This window comes from Pipistrellus hanaki (genome assembly GCF_964339955.1).
Source record: "Pipistrellus hanaki genome assembly, chromosome: 15".
Taxonomy (NCBI): Eukaryota; Metazoa; Chordata; class Mammalia; order Chiroptera; family Vespertilionidae; genus Pipistrellus; species Pipistrellus hanaki.
The window spans coordinates 42,071,629-42,088,016 of NC_140517.1; the positions used below are offsets into that span (position 1 = coordinate 42,071,629).

At 54.3% G+C, this 16,388-nt stretch overlaps 1 protein-coding gene across 1 annotated transcript in view; it reads left to right on the forward strand.

Annotated features, from left to right (window-relative positions):
* The window catches only part of LOC311633806 (uncharacterized protein), a gene marked incomplete at its 5' end in the record, with an annotated part of 20,225 nt that extends 4,733 nt beyond the window's left edge, over nucleotides 1–15,492 (forward strand). The window contains 6 exons of the mRNA XM_084906836.1: nucleotides 3,106–3,240; nucleotides 4,685–4,825; nucleotides 7,786–7,920; nucleotides 10,489–10,656; nucleotides 10,891–11,037; nucleotides 14,795–15,492. Of these exons, the coding sequence (XP_084762962.1) occupies nucleotides 3,106–3,240; nucleotides 4,685–4,825; nucleotides 7,786–7,920; nucleotides 10,489–10,656; nucleotides 10,891–11,037; nucleotides 14,795–15,051 (983 nt within the window). The 3' untranslated portion in view covers nucleotides 15,052–15,492. The remainder of the gene's footprint in view (nucleotides 1–3,105; nucleotides 3,241–4,684; nucleotides 4,826–7,785; nucleotides 7,921–10,488; nucleotides 10,657–10,890; nucleotides 11,038–14,794) is intronic.
* Between the last annotated feature and the right edge of the window lie 896 nt (nucleotides 15,493–16,388).

Consider the following 16,388-nt stretch of genomic DNA (forward strand, 5'->3'; position numbering starts at 1 on the left):
CATGGGGCCGCAGGAGAGCTCCACACGTGGGGAGACGAGCCATCCTTCTAGACTCCTGGGGTGTCCCTCTTCCTACACGGCGCACCTCGACCGAACAACACCCAAGGCCAAGCGGAGAGGTGGGCGTGCCATTCAGGATAGAACGCACCGTGCCTCGGCTGGTGAACCAGGAGGCCGCGGGGGTTAGAGAGTTGGCCTGCACCCTGAAGGGTCTGGGGTTTGATTTCTGGTCAAGGGGGTGTACCTGGGTGGCAGGTTTGATCCCTGGCCCAGTCAGGAAGCACGCAGGAGGCAACCAATTGATGTGTCTCTCACATTGATGTTTCTTTCTCTTTCTTTCTTTTTCCTTTCTTCCTTCCTTCCTTCCTTCCTTCCTTCCTTCCTTCCTTCCTTCCTTCCTTCCTTTCTTTCTTCTCTCTCTCTCTCTCTCTCTCTCTCTCTCTCTCTCTCCCCCCCCCCCCTCTCTCTCCTCTATCTCTTTCTCTTTCCCCCTCCTTCTTTTCTACTCTTGCTATAAAGCAATGGGAAAAAACTCTCAGGTGAGGATTAAGAACAACAACAAAGAATATAAAATGTTAGTTTTGTGTTTTGTTTTTTTTTAAAGCATTTTTTATTGATTTTAGAGAGGAAGGGAGAGGGAGAGAGAGATAGAAACATCAATGATGAGAAAGAATCATTGATTGGCTGCCTCCTGCATGCCCCCTACTGGGGATCAAGCACACAACCTGGGCATGTGCCCTTGACTGGAATAAAACCTGGGACCCTCCAGTCTGCAGGCCAACGCTCTAGCCACTGAGCCAAACCAGCTAGGGCTAAAACGGCGGTTTTGATTGAAACTGCTTTGAACAAAACTACTATGAATAGAGAAGGATCAAAGAGATTACCTCGAAATACTCAAGTAATTGTCTTTTTTAATCTTCACCTGAGGATATGTTTTTATTTATTTTTGAGAGAGAGGAAGGGGGAGAGAGAAACATGGATATGAGAGAGAAACATCGATCCTCCTGTGCCCACCGGAGTGGGGATCAAACTGGCAGCCTAGGCATGTGCCCTGACCGGATCAAACCCGCAGCCTTTTCGGTGCACAAGACGACGCTCAACCAACTGAGCCACCTGCCAGGGCTCGAGTAACTGTCTCTTGGTACAGGATCAACAGCAGCACCATCCAGTGAAATAGAAAGTTATCTGTATACTAGAGGCTCGGTGCACAAAATTCATGCACAGGGGTGGTGTGTGCTCCTTAGACCAGCCTGCACCCTCTTCAATCTGGGACCCCCTCGAGGGCAGTCGGGCATTCCTTTCACAATTCAGGACTGCTGGCTTCCAACTGCTTGCCTGCTTGCCTGCCTGATTGCGCCTGCTTCTTTTTTTTATTTTTATTATTATTTTAATTTTTTTAATTAAATTATTATCTGTGCACATATTTTAACATTGCCCACCCCCTAACTGCTTCTGCCTGCCAGCTTGATCACCCCCTCACCACTCCCCTGCCAGCATGATTGATGCCTAACTGCTCCCCTGACAGCCCAATTACCTCTAACTGCCCTTCCCTGCTGGCCTGGTTACCCCTAACTGTCCTCCCCTGCAGGCCTGGTCACCCCCAACTGCCCTCCTCTGTAGGCCAGGTCCCCCCCAACTTTCCTCCCCTGCCAGCCTGATTGTCCCTAACTGCCCTCCCCTGCAGACCTTGTCCTTCCCAGCTGCCCTCCCCTGTTGGCCTGATCACCCACAACTGCCCTCCCCTGCTGGCCATCTTGTGGCGGCCATCTTTGGCCACATGGGGGTGGCCATCTTGCGTGTTTGAGTGATGGTCAATTTGCATATGACCTCTTTATTATATAGGATGTAACGAAAGGTTTCCCAGGAGCCAAATCAAAAAGTCTCAAAGAGCCCGGCCGGGATGGCTCAGTTGGTTGAGCGTTGTCCCCGGTGGGGCCCACACCTGTGTTGTGGTTCTATCTCTGGTCGGGCCCGGTCGGAGAGCAGCTGGTGGTGGCTTTTCTCTCACATCGATGTTTCTCCCTCTCCCTTCCTCTCTCTAAGCTTGTGCTCGGGTGAGGATTTAAAAAAAGGTTATTTTTTAAAATAATATATTTTATTTAATGTACCACACCTAAAACATTTCAACACATATGTAGTCAACCCAATATTACTCATGAAAAATTTCACATTCTTTCTCACACTAAGCCTCTGAAATGAGGGTGTGTCTTACACTCGCAGCACATCCCTAAAGGAATGAGCCGCCGTTCACATGCTCCACGGCCACACGTGGACAGTGGCCGTGGGGTGGGCAGCACTGTTCACAGTTACGGTTCTTTTTCATTTATTTTAAAAACATTTATTTTATTGATTTTTACAGAAAGGTAGGGAGAGGGATAGAGAGTTAGAAACATCGATGAGAGAGAAACATGGATCAGCTGCCTCCTGCACCCCCCACCCTGGGGATGTGCCCACAACCTTGACCGGAATTGAACCTGGGACCCTTGAGTCCGCAGGCCGACACTCTATCCACTGAGCCAAACTGGTTAGGGCTATGATTCTTTTTTAGTCTCCTTTCCTGGTACTGGCTGATATTTCAATAGAAGCCCACGTGAAAATGCCTCATGGCTTAGTTTTGACTCATGAGAAATATGCTTCCAACAGCTTCCTCTTCAATGTCTAAGAAAGCTCTCAGCATTAGTCAGACGGCAGAGAAGCTGAAGCCACAGTTCCATCCACTCTTTTGCAGAATACCACAAGACCTCAAAACCCAAAATAGCAGGATCCCTTCTTAATCCCTTTTGCAACGGGAGGTCTTTAAGGGAAGGCCGGCGCTGTGTCTCCAGAGCGGGGCCTGGCCCACGGGAGGGACCCGAGACCTGTTTGTGGGCTGAACCCAAGGCCCTGAGGGTCCTTTCCGACAGGCGAACCTTGGGGCCAGCCCCGCCCGAGGCTCTGTGGGCTGCTCCTCGGAACGAGTCCTCAGGGGCCGAAGGAGGTGGTCGAGGCCAGCTGGCCCGGCTCTGGAGGAGAATGCTGTGGGTTGTGGCGGGTGGAGGCGGCAGGACCAGGGCTGTGGACGTGTCCCTCAGCCCCATCCCGCCCTGACCGTACCCCTCCCCCCAGGCGGGGCCCCGCCCAACGGGGTGAAGTGTCCCTACTGCTCCGGGATCAGCTCCACCCCCTGCGACTCCCTCTCGGTCCTGAGCTGCACCGGCCCCCAGACCGTGTGTGCCACCCTCCGGGGCACATGGACGCGAGGTAAGGCTCCCTGCAGGGGGTCCTGCACGCGTGCCCTCCTCCCGCTGCACAAGGAAGGGCTGAGGTCCGTCTGCCTGCGTGTGTGCGTGTGCGGGTCACTATGGCTCATGAGCAAATCCTCAGCCAGGCCAGTGGCTTAAACACATGCACCGCCATTCCATGAGCACGTGTGGTCTCCGTAGGCTGGGGGCTCATGAGAGGCCCAGCGGGACCGTTCTGGGCCTCTCGGTGGTTGCAGTCAGGAGGTGGTGGAGGGCAGCTGTGGGATGGTGGTGGGGGGTGGGGAAAGGGGTCGGGGGGCTTCCTGTGTGTCTCTCCACCTCCGAGAGCTTGGGCTTCCTGCCGTCATGGCTGCCGCCCTCTCTACATGGGGCTGCAGACGTGGAGAACAAGCGTGCCAGCCACCAAGTGGCCGCGGCATGGCCTCTGGCAGCCTCCCTCTGGGAGCCACACCGGGGCCCGTATATCGGACTTTCCTGGCTGGTCCGGTCACAAAGGTCCATGTGGCTGAAAAGGAGGAGGCAGAGGTCCTCACCTCTTTTTTTTTTTAAATTTAATATATATTTTATTGATTTTTTCCGAGAGGAAGGGAGAGGGAGAGAAACATCGATGAGAGAGAAACATCGATCAGCTCCCTCCTGCACACTCCCCACTGGGGGTGTGCCCGCAACCAAGGTACATGCCCTTGACTGGAATTGAACCTGGGACCCTTGAGTCCGCAGGCCGAAGCTCTGTCCACTGAGCCAAACCGGCCAGGGCAGGTCCTCACCTCTTGATGTTTCAAAGAATTTGCGGAGGTATTTTATTTTATTTTATTTTATTTATTTATTTATTCATTTATTTATTTTATTGACTTTTTACAGAGAGGAAGGGAGAGGGATAGAGAGAAACATCAATTAGAGAGAAACATCGATCAGCCACCTCCTGCACACCCCCTATTGGGAATGTGCTCACAACTAAGATACATGCCCTTGACGGGAATCAAACCTGGGACCCTTGAGTCCCCAGGCCGACGCTCTATCCACTGAGCCAAACCGGCTAGGGCTCGGAGGTGTTTTAAAATCTCCACTTTCTGCAAATGGTTGGAGCAGGGGCTTTTGGAGCAAAAGGCTTGGACTAGACGGACCAGGCGATGCACTAACAGTGAAGCCACCCAACTGACAGAGAGAGTGGCCTGGCTCCTGCCCCTGGCAGCATGGTGGACCAGGGCCTCCGAAGGGCCTTCTTGCCACACACGGAGGCCACAGACAGCACGGGGAGGCCCCGAGGCCCCGCCCTCGTGGCTAGCAGCCCAGGACAGAGCTGTAGGCGATGGGTGTGAAGGAACGGCGTTAGGAGCTCCGGGGGGCTGCACGAGGTGCCAGGGACGCTAGAGAGACAGAGAGACAGACCCCCAGGAGGCGTCCCAGGCCCGGAGCCCCCTGACGCTCCCCTGTTCCCGCAGGGGGCCCCCCGGTGCTCCAGGGCTGTGCCACGCCGGCGCTGTGCCACCTGCCAGCGAACAGCACGCTGGGCCCCGAAGCGTTTGGGTTTCGCCTCACGACGCCGCCTGAGTGCCACTCCGAGGACGCAACCACCCGGCCAGGTGCTGTGAACCCTGACTTCCGGGGACCTCCCCTCCCCGCCCTCCCTGATCCCACCGTCCTTCCCGATCCTGTCCCCGGGGCTCCCCCTCCTCCTCCCACAATGTTCCCAGCGAGTGTAACCACTCATGTGTGCATGAGCGTGCACACACACACACGCACACACACACACACATACACACACACACACACTCACACACACATACACACACTCACACACACATACACACACTCACACACACATACACACACATACACACACACACTCACACACACATACACACACTCACACACACACACACACTCACATACACACATACACACACGCGCACACACACCCACTCATACCCCACCCCCCTCACACACACACACACACACACACATACACACACTCTCTCACACACACACACGCGCGCGCGCGCACACACACATACACACCCACTCACACCCCACCCCCCTCACACACACACACACACCCATACCCCCCCACGCACGCACATACATATACACACACCCACACACATACATATACACACATACATATCTACACATACACACACCCACACCCCCCACACACACACGAGCGCGCACACACACATATACACACTCACACCCATATACACACCCCATCCCCTCCCCCACACACGCGCGCACACACACACACACACACACACGCACATACACACACATACCCACTCACACACACATACACACACGTACACACACACACACCACCTGACTTACCCCGAAGAGAAAATCCCATTGGCACATAGCCACACATCCTCAAATACCCACATTTATTATTTTTTATTTATTTTATTTTTTATTTTTAAAAAAATATATATTTTATTGATTTTTTACAGAGAGGAAGGGAGAGGAGAGAGATAGAGAGCTAGAAACATCGATGAGAGAGAGAGACATCAACCAGCTGCCTCCTGCACACCCTACACCAGGGATGTGCCTGCAACCAATGTACGTACCCTTGACCGGAATCGAACCTGGGACCTTTCAGTCCGTAGGCCGACGCTCTATCCACTGAGCCAAACCGGTTTCGGCAATTATTTTTTTTAAAGATATATATTTTATTGATCTTTTACAGAGAGGAAGAGGAAGGGAGAAGGATAGAGAGCTAGAAACATCGATGAGAAGAACCTGGGACCCCTGAGTCCACAGGCCAAAGCTCTATCCACTGAGCCACACCGGTGAGGGCAAACACCCACATTTATATCTTGGTACTCAGAGCAGGCCTGGAAAGGAATATACACACCTCACCAGGAACGTCCAGTCCTGTAAGAGCGTGGGAGACCTAACTCAGTGTGAAGAAGGCCTCTGGGTCTCTTCTTCCTCCTTCCACGTTCCTGCCTGTGAACGAAGACGATGGCCGCTGGCTCCCTTGGCGTAAGGCAGGCGCCGCGGTGATTTCTGTCTCCCAGGAAAGAGGGGTGTCCCTGGGGTGGAGCTCCCGGGGCGCTGGCTCTCCGTGGGGGCACCTGATCCGAATGCGGGCCTCCCGGGGGAGGGAGGGACCTGCCAGCCTCGGCGGGCCCCTGTCCTCAGCGCCCACCGGAGACGCTGTGGCTGGAAACCACGGGGCAGGGGCGGTTCTGCCAGGCAGACGCTCTCTCTGCTGAATCTGCAGCGAAAAGGGAACGTTCCTACTTTCACTTCCTCAGATTCCAGCTGCTAGGAGTTCCACTTGTCTTCCTTTCTTTTTTAAATATATGTTTTTATTGATTTTTAAAAATACACATTGTATTGATTATTCACAGAGAGGGAGAGAGAGAATCGAACCTGGGACCTTTCAGTCCACAGGCCAATGCTGTATCCACTGAGCCAAACCAGTTTCAGCTTTTATTGAATTTTTACAGAGAGGAAGGGAGAGGGATAGAGAGTTAGAAACATCAACAAGAGAGAAACATCGATCAGCTGCCTCCTGCGCATCCCCCACTGGGGATGTGCCTGCAACCAAGATACATGACCTTGACTGGAATCGAACCTGGGACCCTTCAGTCCGCAGGCCGACGCTCTATCCGCTGCGCCAAACTGGCTAGGGTGGAGTTTTACTTTTCAAAACCAAGCAGTGACTTAAATTACTGATCGCAGTGGGGCGGGGGAGGTAAATCTGGAAAGGAAAAGGGGAAGATGGGATTGCCACACTGGAACGTGGGCTGGGGGACTTCCGAATACGCAGTTCCTCCGGACGTATATCCGTGCGAGGACACAGCGGCTGTCAGATCCGGACGCACACATGCGGACCGGGAAAGAGACGGGACAAACAGGCACAAAACAGCCCTACAGGGTTTGGCTCAGTGGATAGATTGTTGGCCAAGGGACTGAAGGGTCCCAGGTTTCATCCAGGTCGGGACACATTGTGGGCTCTATCCCCAGTAGGGGGCGGGCAGGAGGCAGCCAATCAATGATTCTCTTTCATCATTGATGTTCCTATCTCTCCCTCTCCCTTCCTCTCTGAAATCAATAAAAACATTTAAAAAAGATAAAAGCACAAAATATCCACAGATACACTGAAATAGGCTAACATCCACAAACGTTCACATCTATGTGCCAGCCTATATCCAAGCATCCCACGCCTTGCTGGAAACACAGACACACACAGACACACACACTCATACACGCATACACACACACACTCACACACTCACACACTCACACACACACACACAGACACACACTCACACACACATATACACACAGTCACACACACTCACACACATACACATACACAAACACACTCACACACATACACACACACTCACACACACACACACCCCACACACATACACACAGACACACACGTCCTACACACACACACACACACACACACACATAAACACACGTGTGTCCCCCACGTCCTACACACACACACTCACACACATACACGTACACACACACACACACACACACACACGATGTCCTCCAGCAGCTCACCTTCCTCTCTTTCCAGTTTCCCAAGCATCTTCCACGCGCAGCAAGGCCAAGGCCACCACCACCTGCTTCACCTGCTCAGACAGCGGCCACTGCCACCCGCTCTCCTGCCCGGCCGAGAGGAACTACTGCCTCCAGACGGCGGGCGTCCTGGGTGAGCGTCCCCCCGGACGGGGCTGGGAGGGGGCAGGGCGGGGCCTGGGCACAGCCAGGCCTCGCCCCACCCCCCGGGCTGCTGCCTTAGGGACCCACAGCGGCCTCCTCCCGCCCGCGGAGGACACAGGCCGGTGGCAGGGGCGGATGTGAGTTAACATCCGATGCCACAGTTGTTTAGTATTTACTGCGGAATACTACGTCAACTCCTAACACAGGGGCTCGACGGACAGAGCAGAAACAAACCCGCAGACACAGAGCACATTGTGGCTGTCAGGTGGGAGGGAGGCTGGGGCTGGGGTGAAAGGTGACGGGACCAGGAAGTGCCAACCAAGTCATTAAAATAGTCCTGGGGTGTGAGTGCAGCTCAGGGAACAGGGCCACTCTCACTGTAATGACGCTGTACGGTGCCAGGCGGGCACTGGGCTCACTGGGGTGATCGCCTTGTAAGGCATGTAAACGTCTCATCACCACGTTGTGCACCTGAAAGGACATAATGTAATAGAAAAATAGTTCGGTGCTCAGTTTCGGAAAAAAAAAAAAAAAAAAAAAAAGGAAAGAAACAACAGAGCAGTGACTTTTATATATATAGTGTAAAAGGACAAATACTACACAATTTCGCTTATATGAGGATCTAGACGAGACCATGGAAACAGAAAGTAGATGCCAGGGGAGAGGGGAATGGGGCGTTGCTATTGGATGGGTAAAGCATTTTAGTTTTGCCAAATGAAGTCCTTCTAGAGACCGGTTTCACGATATTAATGCAGTTAACACTGCTAAACTGTACACTTGAAGAGGTTAAGACTCTATACATTTCATATTATGTGTGTTTTGTTTTGTTTTTTACCATAATTTTATAAAAACCTTCATGGCGTAAAACAATGGTTTATTATTTCCCAGCATTCTGTGGGCTGCCCCGGCTCGGCCGGCCGCTCTACTCTGCTCCTGGCGTGAAGGCTGAGCCACCGAGGTGGCTGCAGTCAGCTGGGAGCTCACCGGGGGTGGAGCGTTCACGTCAGCCTCTCACCTCCCACCTCCCACCCCCTCTCTCCACGGGGCCCCCAAGTCTGTAGCCTGGCTGAGCTTCCTTTCAGTGTGGTGTCCGGCTTCCAAGAAGGAAGAAGTGAAAACCAGCCTCTTCAACTTACTTTATTTCATTTTTTTAATCCTCACCCAAGGGTATTTTTTCCATTGATATCTATCTATCTATCTGTTTATTTGTTTATTTAAAATATATTTTATTGATTTTTACAGAGGGAGGGAGAGGAATAGAGAGTTAGAAACATCCATGAGAGAGAAACATCCATCAGCTGCCTCCTGCACATCCCAACTGGGGATGTGCCCACAACCAAGGTACATACATGCCCTTGACCGGAATCGAACCTGGGACCCTTCAGTTCGCAGGCCAATGCTCTATCCATTGAGCCAAACTGGTTAGGGCTTTCCATTGACTTTTAGAAAGATTGGAAGACAGGGAGGGAGGGAGAGAGAAGGGAGAGAGGGGGAAAGGAGGGAGGGATATATGTATATATATAATATATATCAATGTGAGAAAGACACATCAATCGGTTGTCTACTTGAATGTCTACTTGAACATGCCCATTCCGGGGCCAGGTCTTGAACCTGTAGCTCAGGCATGTGCCCTTGACCAGGAATCAAACCTGAGACCCTTCGGGGAGTGGGCTGATGCTCCAACCACACCAGCCAGGGCTACCGGCTGCTTCTTAAGATGAAGCCCGGAACCGCCACGGTCTGCGGGTCAGAGGCAGTCATGAGGCCAGCTCGGGGTTCAGGAATGAGGAAAGAGATTGCACCTCTTGATGCAGCAGGGGTAAGGTCATGCTGCAAAAAAAAAACCATCCAAAACCGTGTGGGAGGGGAGACACAGTGGGGCCGTCTTGAAGTCTACTGCAGCACCCCGGGCAGGCAGCCCCTGCGTGGCCTGTCCCTCTGCCCCGTTAGGGAAAGCCGGACCTTCCTGTGAAGGGAAGAGGAGTTGAACTAGAAACCAGTCTGTCTGTGGTCCACATTTCAGGAGACACAGAAGTAGTGTAAACAGCCGAAACCAGTATTCCAGTCAAGGGCATGTACCTTGGTTGTGGGCACATCCCCAGTAGGGGGTGTGCAAGAAGCAACTGATGGATGATTCTCTCTCATCGATGTTTCTAACTCTCTATCCCTCTCTCTTCCTGTCAATAATATATATATATATATATATATATATATATATATATATATATATATATATATATATATTTTTTTTTTTTTTAAAGAAGTAAACAGGAATGCCTGTAGTATGGGTGGGAATAGTAAGGACGGGGGACCGGGCGGGCACGGGGTCCCCGAGAAGCCCTGGCTAAGGGGATGGGGTGCTCACAGGCAGGCTGCTGAGACACCTCAGAACCAGAGCCACCTGCTGACTGGAACCCCAGGGGCGGAGGCGGGAGGACGACTCTGAGCTGCGACTGGGTGCACAAGGACAGGTCTGTGTGCATCAGGGTGACCTCCGGCAGTCTGAATGCCAGCTTGTGATTGCTCTTCTTCCAAACCCGCTTCCAAATCTCTCCAGCCTTAGGGGGCGGGGACTCTGTCTCCTGGAGAAACGGCTCCTGCGTGGCCGCGGAGGACTGCAGATCGGACCAGCCCGGTGTCTCTGGCCTGACCCTCAACGCCGGTCTGGGCTACTGGGTCAACACCACCTGCTGCCAAGGCAGCTGCCAGGAGCCCGCGCCTCCGGGTACGCTGCCCGGGATGCCAGCGGCCGATGGGGGGCTGCGGGGGTGCCTGGAGGAGTTAGTCCTGGTTGAAGAAGGCGGGCGGGCGGGTGGGAGCATCAGGTAACCTCTTTGCCCCGAAGGCACTGACCCTGCTCCGTGGGCAAGCTCAGGACAGGGCTCCCTGGGGCGGAGCCCAGGCTGCAGGGCGGGCCCTGAGCGCCCGGTCCGCCCGCTGACCCCGCCCTCCTCCGCAGCAGCGCCGCCCGCCGCCGGCCCCCTGACCAGGTTCCTGTGTCCCACCTGTGCCAGCGGCCTCCCAGGGCCCTGCGACTCCTCCCTGTACGTGCAGTGCCCCCGTGGGGAGATCACGTGTGTCCAGCTGGACGTGGTGTCTGAAGGAGGTAACGGGCGTGTCTGGTGTGAGCACGTGTGTGTGAGCGAGCCCGCGCGCACGGCTCTGGCACGAGGCGGGCCTGGGTTCAGGGCCCTCCTCTGTCATCTCCGCTGTGTGACCAGAGATAGTGGCTTCGGCCCGTGGAGCCTCAGTTTTCCCTCCCGGTAAATGGGAGAACTGGGAACACACCCCACAGGGTTTCGTGAGGAAGAAGCGAGTCCATGAGAGAGGGGGGAAAGCAGAGGGCATACAGCAGGCCGGGGGCCAGGCTGCCTGGGGTCCAACCCCAGATCTGCCACCGGTGAGCTGGGCGGTCTTGGGCAGGTGACTCTGCCTCTCGGTGCCTCAATTTCCCATCTGAGAGAGAGGATAACTGTAGTTCCTGACTCCTAAGGCTATTGTGAAAATCTGGTAAGATAATTCATACAACTTCCAGATGGGTGATGCCCAAGAGAAATATAATGTGAGCCGCATGTATAATTTAAACTTTTCTAGCAGCCACATTTAAAAAGTACAAAGTAACAGATTAAATTAATTTAGTTTATATATATATATATATATATATATATATATATATATATATAGAGAGAGAGAGAGAGAGAGAGAGAGAGAGAGAGAGAGGGGCCAGATTATTATGATCTCTGAACGCATACTAATCTGGCCACTCTGTATATCCTATATAATAAAAGGCTAATATGCAAATTGTCCCCTCAACCAGTTCCACCAGCAGGCAGGCCGGCCAACTGCCCATGTCCCTTCCCCATAGACAGGCTGATGAGACCCCACCCCTGCACGAATACACACACACACACACACACACACCCTGGAAAAAATCGGGACTGTTTTAAAACGCCATGGGATGTGGGACAAATTGTTAGAAATCGGGACGTCCGGTCACCTTATATTAGTGGGGAAACAGGAAGTCAGCTCTACTCAGAAATGTCGAAACGTGTGGGTTTAAGGGGGTGTGCCTCTCGGAACTGACGTGAGTCAAGGTCAGCGGTCAGTGGTGTTGTGTGTGGGCAAGGCTTCCTTTCGTGAGGCGGGCAGGCCTTCCGTCAGCATTGCTCAGGGCCTGGTGTGCGGGGCGCCTGGGTGCAAGCACAGTGCTGTGTGTGCCTGTGTGTGTGTGTGCGTGTGCCTGTGTGTGCCTGTGTGTGTGCCTGTGCGTGTGTGCCTGTGTGTGCCTGTGTGTGCGTGCCTGTGTGTGCCTGTGTGTGCGCATGTGTGTGCCTGTGTGTGCATGTGTGTGCCTGTGTGTGCATGTGTGTGCCTGTGTGTGCATGTGTGCCTGTGTGTGCCTGTGTGTGCCTGTGTGTGTGCCTGTGTGTGCCTGTGTGCCTCTGTGTGTGCCTCTGTGTGCCTGTGTGTGTGCCTGTGTGTGCCTGTGTGTGCCTGTGGGTGCCTGTGTGTGCCTGTGTGTGTGCCTGTGTGTGTGTGTGTGCCTGTGTGTGTGTGTGCCTGTGTGTCCCAGGGCACAGGTGTGTTTGTGTGGATCGTGTGCGGCCTCCGGGGTCCGCAGGGGAGCTGCGTGTGACTGAGATGTGTGTGCCCGTGGGCACCCGCGGGTGGGGCCTGAGGGTGGGTGTGGGACAGGGCCTCACAGACACGGCTCTTGGAGGAAGTCCATTCCAGCTCAGGGCAAAACGAGACACAGACCCCCCGGGCTGCGAGGCTCACATGTCCTCTTAGCCTTCGTGTCACGGAGACGTTCAGAGACGAACACGAGGGAGCAGTTCAGAAACCCCCCACACTCCCGCCCAACTCCAGAAACCGCGCATTTGTGGCCAGGCCTGTTGCACCGGTGTTCCTTTGAGCACAAACTCAGGTGTCTTATCACGTCAGCCGAGAGGATTTTCAGCCGTAACCCTCGATGAGAGGGACTGAAAAATAACCCGCCCTGTGGTGAGGCGTTTTCTGTTGGGAAAATAAGACCATTTCACGTTCCTCTCTCCCAACAAGACCTCAGTAAACGGGCCGCATTTGTACATTTGTACTTGTATGGAGGTATAACACTGCATTGTATCATACGGCTCTGAAGAAGCCTCGGAATTCAAGGGAAGCTGTACACGGAGTGGCCGTGTGACATAGTGGCCTCCTGGTGTCGGTTTTTATTAATTTTGGGCACAGGAGAGGGACGCCTGGAGCACACAGGTCAGGCGCCCAGTGCCAGGAGGAGCGGCTGTGCCGGGCCCCCTCAAGGGCCACAACATCGCTAGTGAGCTTCCCAAAGGCATGGAATCGGGGGTCTGCCATTCCCTCCCATGTTTCCTTTAAAAAAACTTTTCTTTATTGATTAAGGTATCACATATTTGTCCTCATCCCCCCATTCCCATCCCTCTCCCCTCCCCACTCATGTCCCCACCCCCCTGTTGTCCTTGACCCCTGGTTAGGCTCATATGTGTGCACACAAGTCCTTTGGTCGATCTCTCTCCTTTATGTCCCCCCTCCTCTACCCTCCCTCTGAGGTCTGACAGTCTGACCCGGGGCTCCTTGTCTCTGGGTCTGTTCTTGTTCATCAGTCTGTGTTGTTCACCATTTCCCCTAGATGAGTGAGATCATGTCCTACTGGGAATACACTTATAAGAACCGAAAATGAGACAAGCAATAATGGTTATGCTGAGAGGCATATGAATCAGTCTGTAGTGAGTTTTTTTCTGAGCCAACAGTTCTTTTAAAAATATATATATATTTTATTGATTTTGTACAGAGAGGAAGGGAGAGAGACAGAGAGTTAGAAACATCGAAGAGAGTCATCTATCAGCTGCCTCTTGCACACTCCCCATGGGGATATGCCCGCAACCAAGGCACATGCCCTTGACCGGAATCGAACCCTGGACCCTTCAGTCCCCAAGCCGACGCTCTATCCATTAAGTCAAACCGGTTTTGCTCAACAGTTCTTTTGAGACACAATTTCTTTCTTTCTTTCTTTCTTTCTTTCTTTCTTTCTTTCTTTCTTTCTTCCTTTCTTTCTATTTTTATTTTTTTACTATATTTTATTGATTTTTTACAGAGAGGAAGAGAGAGGGAGAGAGAGTTAGAAACATCTATGAGAGAGAAACATCTATGATCAACTGCCTCTTGCACACCCCCTACTGGGGATATGCCCGCAACCAAGGTACATGCCCTTGACCGGAATCGAACCTGGGACCTTTCAGTCCGCAGGCCGACGCTCTATCCACTGAGCCAAACCGGTTTCGGCATGAGACCCAATTTCAATGTCAAACAGTTCCTCATGTGTACATGTCAGCAATGATGGTGGGCAAATGGTGGCAATGCAGGTCCAACCCTCTCTGCTTTGGTCCTGGGCAACCTGCAGCGACGCACAGCTGCTGACTGCTAGTATGGCAAGGTCCTTTAAAAAAAACAAACAATCTTTTAAAAAATATTCTTATTGATTTCAGAGAGGAAGGGAAAAGGTGAAAGAGAAAAACATCAATGATGAGAGAGAATCATTGATGGGCTGCCTCTTGCACGCCCCCTACTGGGGATGGAGCGCATCGAACCCGGTACCCTTCAGTCTGATGCTCTATCCACTGAGCAACACCGGCCAGGGCCCATGCTTCCTATTTGGGGTGACAGTTTTGTTTCCCAAAATCTCAGCCCGGCTCTGGCCTGGCGGACAGGCCGCTCGGAGGGCGGGCGGGAGGGAGTGCCGGGGCCCTTTTGCTGCCTCGGAGGATGCTGAGACCTGGGGTGGAGGCTGCGGCTGGCCCCGGCCGCGCCCTCACCCCGCACCGCGTCCCTGTCCCCCCTCTCCGCAGGCGGCCGGAACCTGAGCGTGCGGGGCTGCGGCTCCCGCGACCTGTGCAACGGGACCGCGGCGCTCCCGCCCGGCCTGCGGCTGGCCGGCCCGCCCAGCTGCAGCGCCCGCAGGCGCGCCGTCCTCGCCTACACCTGCTCCTGGGGGTCGGGGTCGGGCTCCGGGTCCGGGTCCGGGTCCGGGGCGGCGCCGGGCCCCCGCCTCGCCCTGCCCGCGCTGGGGGCGCTGGTGGCGCTGGCCGCCCTGGCCCTGGCCTAGCGCCCGCCCAGCACCCCTGTTCCGCTGGGCGCGGGTGGCACCCGGCGCCCCTCTGCTAGGCCTCGCCAGGGGCCCGGAGCTGGGGAGACAGCCAAGGGGCCAGCCTCCTCCCCAGGCTGGTGACAGATCCTCCTTCCCCAACGGAGGGACATGACGTAACCTGCACCTGCGGCCGGACATGCCTGAGCGCCTCACCAGGCGCCTTCCGTGGACTGTACATGGACCGCCCATCAGCACCTGCCGAGTACCCCAAGCCCCCCATCCCCAAGTCCCCAATCATGTGCCTTACATGAAACCGCCAATCAGCGCGTGCCGAGTGCCCTAAGCCCCGCCCCTTCCCGTTGCCCCCCTCAAAAGGCGCCCTCACCCCTGCAGGTGCGCTCCCTTCCTTTGGGAGGCAGCCAGCCCGGCAGGTCCCTCCCCTCCAATAAAGCCCGTGTCCTGGTCTCCGGCCTCCGCCTCGCCTTTCTCTTGGTTCCTGCGGACAGGGCTGGGGAAGAGCTGATGCGGGCACAGCAATCGGAGGGTACCATGGAGGAAGGGAAGTAACAGCAGCCTCTCCTCGTGTCCCTGGGAGGGGCGCCCCGGGGTCCCACCGGCAGGACATGACCCCAAAAGCCCCACTGCCACCGGAAGGCCTGGGCGGAGGATGTCGGCCCTGGGGCTGTGAGGGGTGGGGAAGCAGGCGCTGTTTCTGGGAGATCGGAGGCCCCCAGGGCAGGCCAGGCTGTGCTCCCGCGGGGCAGGCGGGTGCTCAGGAAATGCTTGCAGCGGAAGCTGATTTAAGGGCGTGACCCGGGGTCCGAGGGAGAGAAGGGGACTGTGGGGCGGGGTGCAGCGAACGTGGGCAGAGGATTTATTTATTTATTGTTTATTTATTTATTTATTTATTGTTTGTTTGTTTATTTATTTATTTATTTATTTTTAATTGATTTTCCACAGAGAGGAAGGGAGAGAGATAGAGAGCTAGAAACGTCGACCGGCTGCCTCTTGCACACCCCCCACCGGGGATGTGCCCGCAACCAAAGCACATGCCCCTGGCCGGAATCGAACCTGGGACCTTTCAGTCCGCAGGCCGACGCTCTACCACTGAGCCAAACCGGCTTCGGCTCGGGCAGAGGATTTCATGTTATTGCACATTTCTAATTTTCTGTGAGGGCATAAAAGGTGAGCACAGTTTCCAAGTTAAACAGTTCCATTATTTACACAAACAGAAACAAACAAGGATCAAGCAGTGCCTCTCAGCGCCCTCTGCAGGACGGGACGGGAGACATCGGGACAGAGGAAGTCCCCAGGGCCCCTGCCCGACCCCCTCTCCCCGCCCCGGCCCTCCCCTG